The 16,112-nt window shown below is 38.2% G+C and overlaps 2 protein-coding genes across 2 annotated transcripts; both read right to left on the bottom strand.

The window, feature by feature from the left end:
* Positions 1-2,656: 2,656 nt before the first annotated feature.
* Positions 2,657-5,244, bottom strand: LOC121951336 (aquaporin-1-like). The gene is made up of 4 exons (XM_088085655.1): positions 4,766-5,244; positions 3,247-3,405; positions 2,996-3,076; positions 2,657-2,909 (listed from the first exon to the last, which is right to left on the bottom strand). The coding sequence occupies exons 1-4, from the start codon at positions 5,126-5,128 to the stop codon at positions 2,745-2,747; spliced, it is 768 nt and encodes a 255-aa protein (XP_087941781.1). The 5' UTR covers positions 5,129-5,244; the 3' UTR covers positions 2,657-2,744.
* Positions 5,245-12,863: 7,619 nt separating this feature from the next.
* Positions 12,864-15,231, bottom strand: LOC121951796 (aquaporin-1-like). The gene is made up of 4 exons (XM_042498277.2): positions 14,799-15,231; positions 13,969-14,130; positions 13,671-13,751; positions 12,864-13,418 (listed from the first exon to the last, which is right to left on the bottom strand). The coding sequence occupies exons 1-4, from the start codon at positions 15,159-15,161 to the stop codon at positions 13,239-13,241; spliced, it is 786 nt and encodes a 261-aa protein (XP_042354211.1). The 5' UTR covers positions 15,162-15,231; the 3' UTR covers positions 12,864-13,238.
* Between the last annotated feature and the right edge of the window lie 881 nt (positions 15,232-16,112).

The following is a 16,112-nucleotide window of genomic DNA, read 5'->3' as shown; positions in this document are numbered from 1 at the left end:
GAGGTTCCTGCTCCTACTTAAGTTGTGTGCTCGTGGATACAGAAGGAAGTCGTAGATAAGAGCATAGTTGCTGCCACACATTGGCCCCAGCCAGTACACCTGGAATGAAAGCAGAGATCAGCTACTTACAAAATAAAACAGGATTTTACAGGAATAGTGTCAATGTATGTGCTGATGTTACCCAGTGGTTCTCCGTTTTGCTATTTACCAGAGCTGGAGTGAGCAGGACTAATACCACATCCAGTTAAACTGATCTGTAAATGATTTAAAACAGATTGTATTCATGGAATGGACTAATTCATGTCAGTGGATTGGAAATAGGTAGTCATGCATGTACAAACTAACTGTGCAGGCCATTCTTGCAATTCTTACATGCTTTTACACTGCAATAAAATGCGATAACACTGTTGACATACAGAATTTGTTAACATTTTAAATTATGTTGATTGACCAAAAATAAACATCCTTTTACAACATTCTTTAAGTTTTTTTTTTTTTAAAAGTTGGCCATAAAGCCAACCTTATTGGGACCATTGGCCTTTTTTGTAGTAAAGCTTTCCTGTGTCAAGTAACACGTGTCTTTTAATGGCCACATTATAGCTATATGTTAGTTTTGGCACCAGCCACATAGCCAGTGACCCCTACGTACCTCCAGGAAAATACACTTGCACAAATGTATTTACTCACCGTACCATGACACTTGTGTAGTGGTCGTTAAAATTGCGATTTACTGCACATGCTTCCTGATCTGCTGGCACACAGTGCTAAATTATGTAACAAGGCATGGAGGACAAGTCTTGAATCATGACTACGCCAAACACTGTGTTGCAAACTGAAATGAGAAAGAAACTGGTTTCAAGCAGATCCTTATAAACACAGACTGAACAGGAAAATCACTTCAAATGGCCTCAAAAAGTATCAAGCATTAAGTCTGACAATCTTAGAAGTCTAACATGAAAATCAAATCAATAAAACAGTTTCAGTTTCTGTTTTGTCCAGCCTGTTATTTAAATAAGACCCTTGTTTATGCCTACAGTACTTTTTTTAGCTCAAGCATTAACCTTCTTCATAAGGAGTCTCCTCCACCACACACATTTGTTTCCTGAAATGATTTCAGTTTACTGTTAATCAGATTACTGTAAAATTCAACTACAGATTTAGTAGAGCTATCTGCTGCAAAGTGCTGGAGTTCCACTGATCAGCCCAATAGAGAACTACCTTGTTGCAGTGAATAGTATGACAAAGCCTTTTCCTGCAACCATTTAACTGCAAAATCCAATCAGACTTCTTAATTAGAATTAAGGCAGTGGTTTAAACATCACTTGAAGTTTTTTTAAAAATGTAATTTAATTGTTCTGTCACATGTAGGAATAATGACCCCTTGTCTTCTTTACACCAAGGGATCTGCTGTGCCTATTCATTTACAACAGCTCCATCTGGAGCTGCTCCAGCATCTGAGGGCACTGATATGGCAGCTGACCAGTAGGCCGAAAGTGACTGCAGGGTTCAAGTGTGCCCCACTGATGAGCCCCGAGCTCTGAGCCAGTGACACTCTTTCAAAAACCGTGAACATCTTTTTTAATGGTAACAGATATACCAGTGAACAGTAACATGGTACCTACAAATACTGCAGCCACAGCCCTCCAAAACACCCAGGTGTTTAATTGTAATCCCTGCTTCAGATGAGTCTGGTGTGTTAACAGTTCAACCCAATTCAAAAACACATTTGGCCTCTTACTTGTAGGGCTTTTTACTAGTCTAGATTTTGTTGAGATTTGCAGTGTTGGAGATATCAGCAGTAGAGATGTCTGCCTTCCCTTCAATATATTGGATCTAGATAGCACTAGGCTTGTGGTACTCAAAGTATCAAAAAATACATCTGAAAAACTAAGCAATATCCCTCTCCAGAAGTCATGACCCAGTATCTTAAGATAATCCACAGACCTTGTGAGCAGTTTCATGAAGAAATGATTTTCTACCAAACAACACTTGCCAAACGAATCACTGAACAGAAGAAAGCATTCATCTAGGTAGGTAAATATAGCTCAGCTGAAGAGGACACTATTGATGTTTAAATTTCGTGCCGTCATGAGCCTCTCATGGATGAGCAGATGCACACTTTCTTCTGCATGGTGATATGTTAGGCTTTATGACAGCATGAGATGGAAACATCAGTGGCGCCCTCCTTGGTTGAGCTTAAACGCATTGGTTAGCTATAAAATAATTTGAGGGTTGGAGGGTGTTTGGTATAAAGAAAATAGTTCCTGCATGAAAATGCTTACAGCAAGATCTGTAGATTATCTTGAGTTAGTAGGTCATGATTTATGGAAAGGCACATTGCTGCTGAATTTTGTAAAATCTGTTTTCTGGCGCTTTGAGCACCATAAGTCAAGTGCCATTTATTTCCATTGTATTTAAGAAAAGGCCGACATCTCTACGATGGATATTTTTGACACTCAGCAACTCACACCAAAACAAGCTAGATAAATATCACTATATACAGATAATAGGAAAAATATGTATTTTGATTTCGGGATGAACTGTCACTTTAAACCAACATTTAAGTACCTAAATATTAATAGTGAAGAGATTTATGTGCAGAAAGAAGGGATCAAAGAGGTCACATATTTGAGCCCTATACAGGAGAGGAAACTCCTTATCTTGAAAAAGCATTTTATTTGATACAAAGAAGCTGTGCAGCGTACATTTGTAATTTCCACTCAGACTTGCTCCCTTGAACATTCTTAAACATCCTCCAGGAGGGGCTCACGAATTTCATTTTCCTGTGCCGAGCCACAGCAGAAAAGGACTTTTGTTTTTTCACTCAAGGGCTCATCTGTGGGTGCCAGCAGATAATTATACAGAAGAGCTGCCGTCACACCAGCACTCATTGGTCCTGCCCAGTACACCTGAAAAAAATAGACACATCCTGGTTTCAATGGGAATGACTCATAAACATTTCCAAATATCTGATTTACAGCCCCACCTTACATACCCAATGATCCTCAAAAGACGTCTGTATGACTGCAGGCCCAAAGGAACGAGCTGGGTTAATACCGCATCCTGTGAAGCTGATCTGTAAAACATATCAGAGGAAAACACCACTTTAATCTCTGGCTGTACATCAGCGGAACAGTTTGATTTACAGCCGGTTCATCCTATGCCAATCCATTGTATCAGGCCACAGCGAGGATGGAGAAACCATCTACTAAATTAATCAGCATGGAAATGTTTTGATACACTCACCCCAGCAAGGTTTCCCAGCGCTACAGACAATCCGATCGCAAGAGGAGCAGATCCACCGGTATCACGTCTTTTGTCGATGACTGCAAGCACACACAGGACCAACTGGAGGGTGAGCAGGAATTCAACACCAAAACCTTGACCAGGGCTGATTTCATTTAGCTGCAATAGAGGACACTTTAGTTTACCTCTTGTGTTAACAACCCTTTCAAGGCCACACTGAGAGAACAGCAATGAAAAAAAAAATGAATGCATTTTTTAAAAAAACCCCCATTGATTTTTGTTAAGAGTTTTTTTTTTTTTTTTTTTAACTGTATGCCTCTATCATATAGTTGAGATTGCCGATCATGGCAATGGTAAAACAGAAAGAAAGATAATGCTTGCAATATGATAGTATATCAACACTTATCAAATTGTGATCATGTAATTAGTAGTATGACCTGTGCTAATATTATTTTCATGCATATATTCTAGATATTTACCATTACAATAATTTGAAAATATCTCAGCAATAATGAAAAAAAATTGATATAATTTCTTTCAAATATATGATGCAATAACATCAAATATATGGTATTAATAACAGTGAATGTTCATTCTCTTTTATTTCATGAAAAAAAAGTAAAGTTGATATCTTTACATATAACTTTATCATAAAAGGCCAGTTGAACCATTTGGTAAAGTATGGCTTTAGATGAAAGGAAAAAAAAATCATACTCACAAAAATTATTTTATTTTTTTTAGAAAACAGTCAATTTTAATTACATTAGCTAAGCTTCACTACCTTTACAATAAAAGGCTTTAATTAACCATTTGGTGAAGCACGTTTTGAGAAAATATAAAAAGATTTATTAGCTTACATAAAATTATATATGCCTCCCTGTGAAAATCCCTCCTTCGTGGAGTGACTTTTTTGTTACTAACGTCCTGTCGGAGGCAGACTAACTATCAAATGACATATCGACATCTAGTGGCTGTCTTTAACATAACATATCTAAACTGGTAGAGATAGCTAAGTCAGAAATTCATTCTTTTAGTGACTCAAAATGTGCTCTATCAAACAGCTGAGCAGGATGCTATTAATTATGATTAGAAGATTGTATTTGCCTCCAGTTTTGCAACTCTTGCACCAAGAAAAAGCCATTAGAAACCTAAAATGGAACAAAGCATGCTGTTAAAAAAGCAGTTGGACCATGCTGCCTGACTGATAAAAAACTGCAAAGAACTGCACAAGCTTTCATCCTATAAACAGTGAGAGAAAGCCTGCCTCTTTTGCATGACAGGTACAAACCATGAGTGATGATTAAAATTTGACATTTAAAATTAAACAACTTATCACCAGCAATTAGCAAACTTGGAGATAAGAACATAAAAACTTTACACAATGAGCATCTGGCTTTTACAGGAAAACTACAACAGGCTGGAGGCAATTTCCCAAATGCCACTCAAACTGAGTAGTGCATGTCATTCATCAAGGGGAGTGTTACTTAGGGAAATGAGAAACACACAGGTTCCACCCTACCTTGTTAACACCAAGTGAATCTGTGGTTTCTGGCCTGATACCATACACAATGGCACTGCCAGCCACTGCTCCCAGAATCTGAGCAACCATGTAGAATAAAGCTCTGAGCACACTCATCTGGCAGCTGACCAGGAGGCCCAGGGTGACAGCAGGGTTCAGGTGGGCACCACTAATGTGACCTATGCACTGCGCTAATGTGGCAACAGCCAAGCCAAAGGCAAATGCCACTTTTATCTCCTGGTCAGGGTAAGAGTTATTTTTGTCTCCGATTGCAGCTGAGAGGCCTATGAAGATGAAGATGATTGTTCCCAGAAACTCAGCCAGAGCTGCCCTCCAAAATGCCCATGTTTTAATTTCTGACATGGCTATTCAGATAATGTCATGCTAGCGAACAGATTTTGGGCCAGTAGCTTGTGGCACAGGCAGAGATTTGGTTCCACCAGCAACATCATGAGGGAGTTACCCAGCCTTCATCAAGTCTGTGGCTTTAAAAATTAGGCCTGATTAGAAGCAGCTGAGAGATGTGAGTGTCAAGCAGTGAGAGTGACCTCCAACGTCTCCTGTTGTGTTCAGTACTTTTCCATTTTAACAAAAGTCGGTGCTGCTTTTACTGTTATTTACAACTCATTAGACACCGTGCCAGTGTGTTGCTTTCTGGGAGAGGAAGTGTTCACTTAATGATAAAGAATATGTTAGTTTATCTTAATACTGTTTTGGACCAAAAAGGAAAAGACCAAGGCTTTATGTATTATAGTACAAAATCAGTCCATTAATCATACTTTCTACTACACTTTTCATACATACAAGTGTGTGACACAAAAGGCTTCATACAATAAAACCAAATATGTAAATACATATATAAATAAATAAATGATTCATAATGAGGACAACAACAACATCAATAATAATAATAACAACAACAACAACAATAATAATAATAATAATAATAATAATAGTAATATACTCTAAACAGTAGATAAAAGGTAAATGAAAGGATAACAGCACAAAGTAGAATAAATAATGAATATATACACACACACACACACACACACACACACACATATATATATATATATATATATATATATATATATATATATATATATATATATATATATATATATATATAAATATTAAATGATTAAATATGGATAAATAAATATGCTAAAATAGTAAAATGACCAACAGTAAAACTGACTAAAATGTATAAATATATAGTCAATAAATACAGGTAATAAAGGTAAAGTTCAATGAAAAGCCAGACTAAAAAGTGAAGTCTTGAGTTTGCCTTACCATGACTTTTTGTTCTAACTTTTGGGACTATTAAGTGACCACTGCCAGAAGACCTGAGGGTTGAGGATTCAGAAGGTAAAAACTAATTTCATAGATAGCTCAGACTGAAATCATTAAGACATTTAAAAACCAATGCAAGGATCTTAAAATAATTTTAAATAACACATGCAGCAATAAGTGGTGTGCATTCATAATTTAATACATGAGAAAATTGGAAATTAGCATTTTTATTATTACTGCTGTAATGTAAAATGTTAAACAGGCTATCCTTCAATATGATCTATAAATTTAAAAGGCAATATTATGGCACACATTATCAATCATTTGACTTAATTTAAGACACATGAGATACCGAACGTGTGAAGGACATTCATCCAATGTGTGAAGGACACTCACTGCCCATTACTTCTTCACTTTGTAAATGCTTTCCCTATCTTTCCATCTCCTTATTCTATTCTGAGCATGTGTCATGCAGAGCCGGCTGCATTGAAGTTAACATCAGTCATGTGCCGCTGTGAAGGAAATGGGGCCTTTTGAATTCACAACAAGGAAACCAGCCTCCCACTCTGCCGTTCTGTGTGAACGGGCTGACAGGTCAAAGGGTCACACTGCTTCTTGTCTTTTTGTCAGTTAGAAAGAAAAAGAAGCCTGTCAAAGCATCACCTTTGACTCAGGCAACAATGCTCCACCCAAAAAAGAGGAGGACATCCCCATTTTTTAATCATAAAAGCTTTCCTTTGACACTTTTTTGTGTGCCAAATATCTCTTTTTTTCATTCAGTTCATTTCTCTCTCTTTTCAAAATCATCTGTGATTCGTTTAAAACCAGCCGACTGATAAGTTACATGTTGCATGTTTTATAGCATTTGCAGTCAAGAAATCTGAGATAACATAACTGGGAGGATGAAGGATTTATTACTTCAGAGGAGCAGGATGGAAGAGGTATCTAGTAATGAACTGCACAAAAGTGATGGGAGAGTGGAGAGATAATCATGGAAAACTGACAGGAAGGACGTAGGTTGTGCTTTCTAACATATGAGCGGGAGGTCTTGGCCTGCCAACTCTCCTGCTGCCCTTTTAATTTGCTGAAAAATCATCTCTTTTATTTTCTTTGGGCACATGCATATCTGGTGCTGTAGCACTCTGTACAGCATTTCAGAAGCCCGACTTCCACCCCTGCATCCAACTGTAGACTCTGAGTCTACAGCATAGAGTGCTCCAGGACTGAGTCCTTAATCCCAGAAATAAATTAAAATTTCAGCACTCCCAGTTCCCTCGTCTCAAAGTCAATGGGTTTTTTGTTAGATCCCTGAAATAACATCTGCAATTAACACAAGCTTCAGAGACTTTCACATTTTGTTCTACGACATAAAATATTATAGTAAATACCCCACTTGTGAAATTTGTACCTTTTATGAGTCTTGAAAAAGGCAGTTGCTTACAAGTGACTAAATGAGACTGAAGAACATCATCACACTAAGCGACGAAGAACATGACTTTACAGCCTCATTGTGGTGGTGATGTTAAGTCATCTGATCATAGTGTAAGGCAAAGCAAGACAGGTTTACCTAAATAGCACATTTCAGTGACAAGGCAATTCAAAGTCTCTACATAAAACATCAAACATCAAGATAAATTGCAAAAGAAACACATTATGAAAGGACATTTAAAAAGAATCCAATAAAGAACTAGAGAATTGAAAATAAAAATGAAATATACTAAGACAGGTGCAAAATACAAGAATAAAAATGACAATGCAGTAAAAGAAATAAATAAGTATTTGATTTAATAACCAGTGAACATAAAAGTCTTCATCCTTTATTTAAAAGCACTGAGATTTGCAGCAGACCTGCAGTTTTTGTTCCAAATATGTGGAGCGTAAAATCTAAACACTGTTTCCAGTCCTGACTCTGGGGACACAAAGTAGACCTGTTTCAGTCGATGTGAGAGGTCTGGAAAGGTTTTGTAGCAGAATAACAGAAATGTATTTGGGGTTTGACCATTTTGTGTTTCATAAACAAACAGCAGCATTTTGAAGTCAAGTCTCTTTGTAGTGTGTAGTTCATTTTTAGCCTAATGTTAGCTTTTTACTTCTGACGAATGCATAGGCCTCAAAAACCCTAAAAGTGGTGCTCATTTGTGAAGACTGTCTTGCTGAATAAAACGTGTAAGAATCATAAACAATTGATTACCACAGAATGTATTTTCTGCAATAATTCAAAATCCAATGGAAAAATCCCATTGTTTTTTTGATGAGGGAAACCGAGAGATGGCAGCCTCTGCGTTGGCCATTGGGGCACAACCTTTAATGACAGAAACCATTTTCTGGAAATATTAATCAGATGTGTACTTTGAATTTTTAGTTTGGTCCATGTCCCATTCACTTACATTGAGGGGGCGGGGTTTATAACCCATACTGCAGCCAGCCACTGGGGGCAATGAAGATGCCTTGGCTTCACTTTTGGGGAGATATTATGTCATTCATCTTTATATACAGCCTACAGTCTAGAGGGGAAGTTATCATTATCTTGTTACTCTCCTTGCTGTGTTGGGTTTGGGGTTTCCTAGAAGCCAAACATCAATTCTGTACTTATACTACATTCACATTATAATCTATTCCATGTGAATGAACTTGAGCTTTAAACTATAATCATCACATCAGCCAGCAAATCAATACACAGCAGGATTTGCTCATCTCTCAGTGGTAGCGACAGCAGCTTTTGTTTTGCAACACATTATGTTTATTATGCAATAGACAATAATACATGCTTTTTAACATTATTTTTTTCAAATGGTCCTTACTGCAATTTAGAAAAATAAATAAATAAATAAATTAAGGAAAAATGTATTTCGGAAAAAATAGAGCTTTAAAAACGGCATAAAGTCAAAATATCATAACAGTTGCAAAAATAGCTGTGGTAACATATTTCTGACCAGCTGATTAGCCGCAGAGAGAAAGATGGTCATAAATATGCCAGCGTTTTATCTGGGTGAAAACGGTTTTACAGCCCGCCCAAACCTGTTTTGATCCTGTGCCAGTGGGATCACCTCATCACATATACCCTCCACTCACCCATGAAGTTGACACCCCTGGCTTTCAGATGTAAATAAAACACAAATATGAGCCCATGCCCCTGAATCTAGTATTCCAGAGGCATAAATAACATCAGCATGCAGGTATTCTGAAGAATTCCCCCTGAGAGGATTTCATTGTGGTCTGTCAGGGGAGTTGGACCTCATCCTAACTCAGAGATTATAGGATGAACACAGAGAATGTAATCATGCAGAAATGGAAGCAAGTCAAGTATGTAATCAATATGTATGCTGGTCTGTTAAGCAGAGTAAAATGGTACGCAAAGGTTTCCCCCCTTGCTGCTGGAAATAAATGAAAACATAAAATCATATTCACGGTCAATAAACAGCAAAAAAAGCATCCATATATTTTTATGATAATGATAATTTCTGGTGTTTGTCTGTTAATCTCCAGCAGTTTAGTCAGAAACCAGGACCAAAACTTGAGTTTAGATCCCAGTCCCAGGAGCCTTTGTTCATCCAGTCTGTTGGTGAAAAAAGGCTAAATAAGGATTAGCCTTTGAAACCTCAGTGATTTGTCTTGATTTATTTAAAAAAACACGAGAAGAGGGCAATTTTCAATTTAAGAAGAAATTACTCCAAAAATTAACATGAAATTCATAAAAAAGTAGAAGAAAATTACCTAAAAAATACAAAAAAGGGAAGTCAAATACCAACAAGAAAATTACCCAAAAAAAGCATGAAATATTTATAATTTTGTAACATAATATTGATCATATAATTATGATAATTATAATGTAGTTTTCTGGAAATTTTTCCCTTGCTTTGTTTTAGAAAAAGTATATATTTTCTAAACGAATTTGATTTTTATGTATTTTGTTACATATACATTTCTTGTCAAGTAGCTCGGTGCCTTTTTCCCAATATTTTCTAAAGATATCAAAACAATTTGCCCAACTTGTCCACAAGGGTTTGATACTTGTCAAATGCATCTCAATGCTGCATGAGAAAAGTGACTACCCCATCAAATATCTCCCACTTTCAGTAATGTCATTTAGTAATTTTCATATATCACCCTGTTCTCATTACCAACTTGTAAAACACCGCCACTTTGACAGCACTTTTAGTGCAAGGTAACAATGCCAAAAGCCACCTTTCCCATCCGCATGAAATGCTGCTGGATGATATCAGGTTGAAATTTTGGCCAGTAAAGATGCATTATATGGAATGCGAGGGTGCCTATAGGGCAGGGGATTTTTTTCTACTCCTTACCATGTGCCTCCTTCCCCTAACTTTGTTGCCTAACCCTAACCATCTGTGTCAGCATGTGCGTTGGTTACCATGTGCTGTTGTGCCTAAACACAACCATGTGCGGTGTAATCCCTGAAAGCAAGGCTCATATTCTCCACTGGTTCTCCATCTCCTTAATATCATGGATGGATCTGAGTCCTTCCTGCTAAAGATATAGACTGTTTTGTTGTCAGTCTTTACCTACACATTGTTATAATACTCTGATGCAGGGTTTTTACACTCCACCAGGGGTATGTGCTTGCAAGTATTTGATTTGCTACCACAAGGCCTTGCTGGATGATGACGTTTTGGAGTTTAAAACTGAGCCAACTTTTCAGAGAAAGGGTGACTCAGAAATCTCCTGTTTTTTGGCTGCTGGGCAGAAGCTCCCACCAACCTGGAAATCTGCCACTGGAGCTGTTGAAAACTTGAGTGAGAGAAGCTATCCATCAATCAGCAACAACATCTGGGCAGTGCAAAGCCAACACAATAAAACTGAAAGGGTAGCTGAGAGCCAAAATGTAGGCTAATATTCCTCTCCGAGGATTCATACTGTAGTAGTGTCATAGAGCGGACAGTGTTTTCTACCTCCTCTCAACTGCAAAGAAATGGGAGAGAAATCTCAGTGACAGTTAATCCTGATTAGGCCAAGATCAGTTATTTTACCAAATAAATTACAGGTGTAATCACTCACATTGATTAAATCAACCTTTGACACCACTTCACACTAATAAGTCAGATTAAGCTCTCGTTTAATCTTTGCATGGGTATTTAAAGACCTGTCAATCAGTTTGGGTGTGATAGCACCTTCTTATCCTTCGTCTTCCCACTTTTAGTGAGTTGACCTTTCGTTTGTTTTGTTTTTTCTTCAAGTCTGTTCTTTCTCGTTTTTGTGTCCTGCACAGCTTCAGGTCACCTGTCCTTTCTTTTCTTAGTTTTCTCCTTTGTTAATACATCATCGCTGTCGAAAGGACAGATACAGGAAATCTTTCCTGCCACAAGCCATCCACCTGTACAATAACTCACCTCTGTCTGCGCTTTAAACTCCGATCTTAGCTCCATGTCACTCTACACTGCTGACTTTATTTTTATTCAGATACTGTTCCGCACTTTACACATGTATATATGTATATATGTACAGTCTCTTAGTTTTTTTTTTTTTTTCGGTTTTTTTAAGCGCATTCCCTTATATTCTATTAATAATGTGTGCTCTTTATTCTCTGTTCTTACTGCATGGCGCTGCTACATCCCAATTTCTCAGTTTTGAGATCAATAAAGTATATCTATCTATCTATCTATCTATCTATCTATCTATTAACATGTATATTTCATTGCATCAACCACATATAACATTTGAATGATCACACCTTTTTTACTTAATTAAACTGCTTTGTTAATTACAAAAGCTTAAACATGTTGGCTGATGAATAAGTAATAAGATGTCTTGATTTAAGTTTTCAGGAATGCTGACCTCTGTACACTTGTTGCTTATCAGATAAATCCAAGACTGGAACACCAACGGGGCAAACCTCAGGGGCCTCAGACCTCTAGAGAGCAGGAGTTATCAACTACGTTAGTCCAAGGTCCAGAATTTTCCTGAGCAGACTGTATGGGTAAAAATAAAATACAATAATGTGAAATTAGAGGGAAAAAAAGAAAAAGAAATTAAACAAAATATAAAATGTCCTTTGAAATAACCAACTCTAAATTGACATTAAATTGACTGGGACTAAGCGCCTCATCGTGTGTGTGTGTTTGATAGACAGAGAGTGGCAGAGAGAGAGAAAGAGAAGGTGGAATGTGAACTTGTGCAAATAGTGTTTCTGTCAGTTAGGTTACTAATAACTTGCTCAAAACTCTGCTTTGTCACTTCTGTCACTACTACTCTCTCATAATAATGGATGGATTTATAACCTCTTTAGTACCTGCTGGTGGAATGCACATAAATGAGGTTGGTAAATGATTCCTGATAAAATTATTTCTATCTTCATTGTTTTTTGGGTTGCTTCAATATACGATGAAAAAAAATAGATGGGAAGCTTTGGTGGGCTGAACATGGCCCGTGGGCCGCCAGTTGACAGTAACTGCTCTGGGGATCCACAAATCAGGTTCACAGGAAGAGGCCCAACAGCTAGTTTTTGACCCAGGGCCCCCTAAAAGGTTAATCCAGCCATGGATAAATCTGTTCTCATGCGGAGATATTCTAGGAGACAAACTGACAAGTATCTCAATTACTCTAATTTGTTTTGCTGAAATAGGTTTTAGGGTGTGATGGGATATTTTCTCTTTTTAACAAGATAATACTTATCCCATTTAAGTAATACTTTTTTTTAAAATATCTGTTTGTATTTGCAGTCATTATGTGTCATTATGTCATTAAGTGTTTGTATACCTCATTGGTTGGTAAATTCGAATCTATAACAGCAGATACCAAGCATTATCCATATTTATCTGTATAACAAACAAGCATATGATGTAGCAGCTGTTAACAACAAGTGTTTTATTTACTTAAAAAAGTGAGACACACAATATATCATCCATCCAAAGTAAAAAGTGATACAGACACAGAGTATACAAAAAAATGGCTCATCTTAGAATACTGATATGGGAAAACATTTCAGCACACTGCTCTGTCAGGGTTCAACTCACGCATTGACTTGCATGCTTGAGCGGCTTGTGTGTGTGGGGTCAAACAAAGGAGTGAATTAGAAAGTGATACTAAGTGACCCGTTACCACAATCCTCATTGGCATTTAAAAAAATAGCACAAAAACACAGACATCCTACACTAAACTCAACAGAATTTTTTTTTTTACAGGAGAATATACAATGGAACTAAGTGGTCATGAATGCATGGGACTATTTCGATGACATTTCCACAGTTGTGGTGTCGTTTCCTCCGTTAACGTCGTAGTCACCCACTGGACCACTGACCAGGACCTTCATGCGCTCGGGAAAGTCATCGAATTTGGGGGACAGCAGGAAATCGTATATGAGGGCTGCTGCTACACCACCGCACATCGGTCCCACCCAGTACACCTGCAAAGTATAACTCTGATCAATATCTGGAACCTGTTATCATAGGAAGATGTAACAGTCCAGTTCAAAAGGTTTACTTTAGTTGATAGCTAATTGTAAAACAATAGAACTTTGATAACTGATTAACTTGTGAAGGAAGATTCATGGGCAATGGTGTCATCTGTCTTTTGTGAAGTTATTGGATTATTTAAGCTTGACATGTAATATGCATGCAGAAAAATGTGAGCTTATGTGCCTTCGTCTCTGACTTACCCAGTGATCTGTGAAATTGTTCAGGATCAAAGCCGGACCAAAGGAGCGAGCAGGATTGATGCCGCAGCCTGTGTAGCTGATCTGTAATCAACAACAAAGAGATGGCATAAGAGGATATCTTCAGCTACATGGCCTGTATCATCAGGGGTGAGGGAGATTAGCAATAAAAATGCATGAAATTCTTTCACTCCAAGAGCTCAATCGTATCTGTTGCTTGTTTTAGTTGCTCAAATGCACTGTGCCTAATCCTAATATAAACATCATTCAGCTTCAGAGATGGTTGTAAGATGCAACTTACAGCTGCCAAGTGTCCCAGGCAGACTGAAAGGCCAATGGCCAAGGGCGCTGAACCAGTGACATCACGCCGCCTTTTATCAGTGACTGCAATGACACACAGCACCAGCTGGAAGGTTGCCAGGAGCTCTATGCCCACGCCTTGGCTGGGAGTGACACCAGAGAGCTGCAAGAGTAAGAGGAATCCAAAACAACAACAGTTTGTCAGTCCATGTCAGTTAGACGGAGGGTTTCCCATCACAACCACTTCCTATTTAGCAGCCGCTGGCATCGCCACTGCAAGTCTGACAGCAATTTGGCAGAAAGTGCCAGATTCATTTTTTATTTGTGGAAAACCTGGTTGTTGTTATTCAGTGTGATTTAGCTGTGGTGCACCATGTATGGGGGCAGGACAGTGAGGAGATATCATGCCTTGACACTCACAAGCTTTTGGGTAAGAAGACAGCTGCTGTTAGACATTATAGATTAAAAGTTAAAGAGAAGATTACATTTTAACATGCAAAACTTTAGAGTTACCCAAACAGCTGAGGACAAATGTCAAAAAGTTGACTTTGCATATTGCAGATTCTTTCAGTTGCTGCACTGTAGTGTGCTTTTAACATGTGTGTCATCACTTTTTAATAATAACCAATGACAGATTGTTCAAAGAACAACACAAACAGTGCCAAATAAGTGCTTACATCCTCAGCATTTTTCAATGGTAGGTCAACTTTAGAGTACTAAGGTACTGCATATATTAGGTTGCATTGCATCACATTTCTTAGTAGTGTGCAGGTCTCACTTTTGAATCCCATTTTATCACGCCATGTCAGCACTTATAAGAAATGTACTTACAGAGTTTAGCCCCAGTGCGTTAGAGCCATCTGGACGGGTTCCATACACAATGCCACTGGCCAGGGCTGAACCCAGCATCTGGGCCACAATGTACATGACCGCCTTGAACACGCTGATCTGGCAGCTGGCAAGCATCCCAAGGGTGACCGCAGGATTCAGGTGGGCTCCACTGATGTGGCCTAAACTCTGGGCCAACGTGGCGATGGCCAGTCCGAAGGTCAGTGAAACCTTCACCTCCTGGTCTGGGTGGGTGTTGTTCGAGTTCCCAATAGCTGAGGAGATGCTGAGGAAAATGAAAAGGGTCATGCCAACCAGTTCGGCCAGAACGGCCCTCCAGAAATCCTTGCTCTTGAACTCTCTCATGGTGGTGGTGGGAGTATGGCCGTCTGGCTGTGGGTTCGAGCTCTGGAAAGTGTGTGTACTCACAAACAACAGCAGCAGGCTGCATATATAAGGCCTGGGCTGATAATAGTCAGTGGGCGGGCTTTAAAAAACTGAAAGAGAGGGCCACACTGAATTAATGAGAAATCCAAAAGACTGGTCTCTCACTTCCCTCCCTCTGCTCCCTCACCCTCCCTCCTCCTCTCCTCGTCCTCCGGCCCCTCTCCCAGTACCTCCCTGTGCACCACTTACTGGTCTTTGGACTTTTGTGAGTAATAGGACTGGGTCCTGAAATAGCTGTATCCAAAGATAAAGTTTCCACTCATGCATTGGTCTACAGTTTTACCCAGAGCCTCTGATTGTGAGATATCAGTTGAAAAAAATAATTTTGCTTTAAATGCAGATGAATTATAAGCACTTTAAGCTTAATTTATCCTGTTTATTTTGATGCTTTGGCTGTAAAAATTTCAGACTTTGCATAAGTGTGTCTTGTGCTCCTGTGGACTTAATCACATCATGGGTCACTGACAGCATATAAGGGAGTGCGAGAAGCCAGACAACACTCAAACAGGTCATTTAAGGTCTCACCCTTCTGTCCACAGGCATGGTTTGCAAGCTTTTACAAGACCTTCCAAATCACAAAGAGGGAATGAAAAAAAAAGTTGGAAAAATAAAATATTATTCCTTTATTTCCAATATTTAAAAAAAACCCCAATTTTCTTTTTCTCTTCAGAAAAACATTTTCTTCTTCTTATAATTATTATTATTATTTTTTAGAATAAATTTGTATTTGTAACTTTCAGAACAAGCAAATAAATTACTAAATAGATAACTAGGATTAAAATAAAATTAACAAAAGACAACTAAAGGAGGGAGATTTTAGTAACTGAAAAAAAGTTATGTTGCACTAGATCACAGAAAACATGTTTATTT

The sequence above is a fragment of the Plectropomus leopardus genome, chromosome 12 (genome assembly GCF_026936395.1).
Source record: "Plectropomus leopardus strain MGB_pleo_1.0 chromosome 12, ASM2693639v1, whole genome shotgun sequence".
Lineage (NCBI taxonomy): Eukaryota > Metazoa > Chordata > Actinopteri > Perciformes > Serranidae > Plectropomus > Plectropomus leopardus.
Note: the sequence above shows the minus strand (reverse complement) of the source record. Positions and strands in the feature narration are given on the sequence as shown.

What these genes read in the sequence shown, in the direction of transcription:
- LOC121951336 (XM_088085655.1), bottom strand. Translation starts at nt 5,128, where the DNA reads ATGTCAGAAATTAAAACATGGGCATTTTGGAGGGCAGCTCTGGCTGAG. An exon ending in CGCTGGGAAACCTTGCTGGG is followed by an intron (nt 3,077 to 3,246) that starts GTGAGTGTATCA and finishes TATGTTTTACAG; the next exon opens with ATCAGCTTCACAGGATGCGG. An exon ending in CGTCTTTTGAGGATCATTGG is followed by an intron (nt 2,910 to 2,995) that starts GTATGTAAGGTG and finishes TATTTTTTTCAG; the next exon opens with GTGTACTGGGCAGGACCAAT.
- LOC121951796 (XM_042498277.2), bottom strand. Translation starts at nt 15,161, where the DNA reads ATGAGAGAGTTCAAGAGCAAGGATTTCTGGAGGGCCGTTCTGGCCGAA. An exon ending in GCCTGGGACACTTGGCAGCT is followed by an intron (nt 13,752 to 13,968) that starts GTAAGTTGCATC and finishes TGTTGATTACAG; the next exon opens with ATCAGCTACACAGGCTGCGG. An exon ending in ACAATTTCACAGATCACTGG is followed by an intron (nt 13,419 to 13,670) that starts GTAAGTCAGAGA and finishes TATACTTTGCAG; the next exon opens with GTGTACTGGGTGGGACCGAT.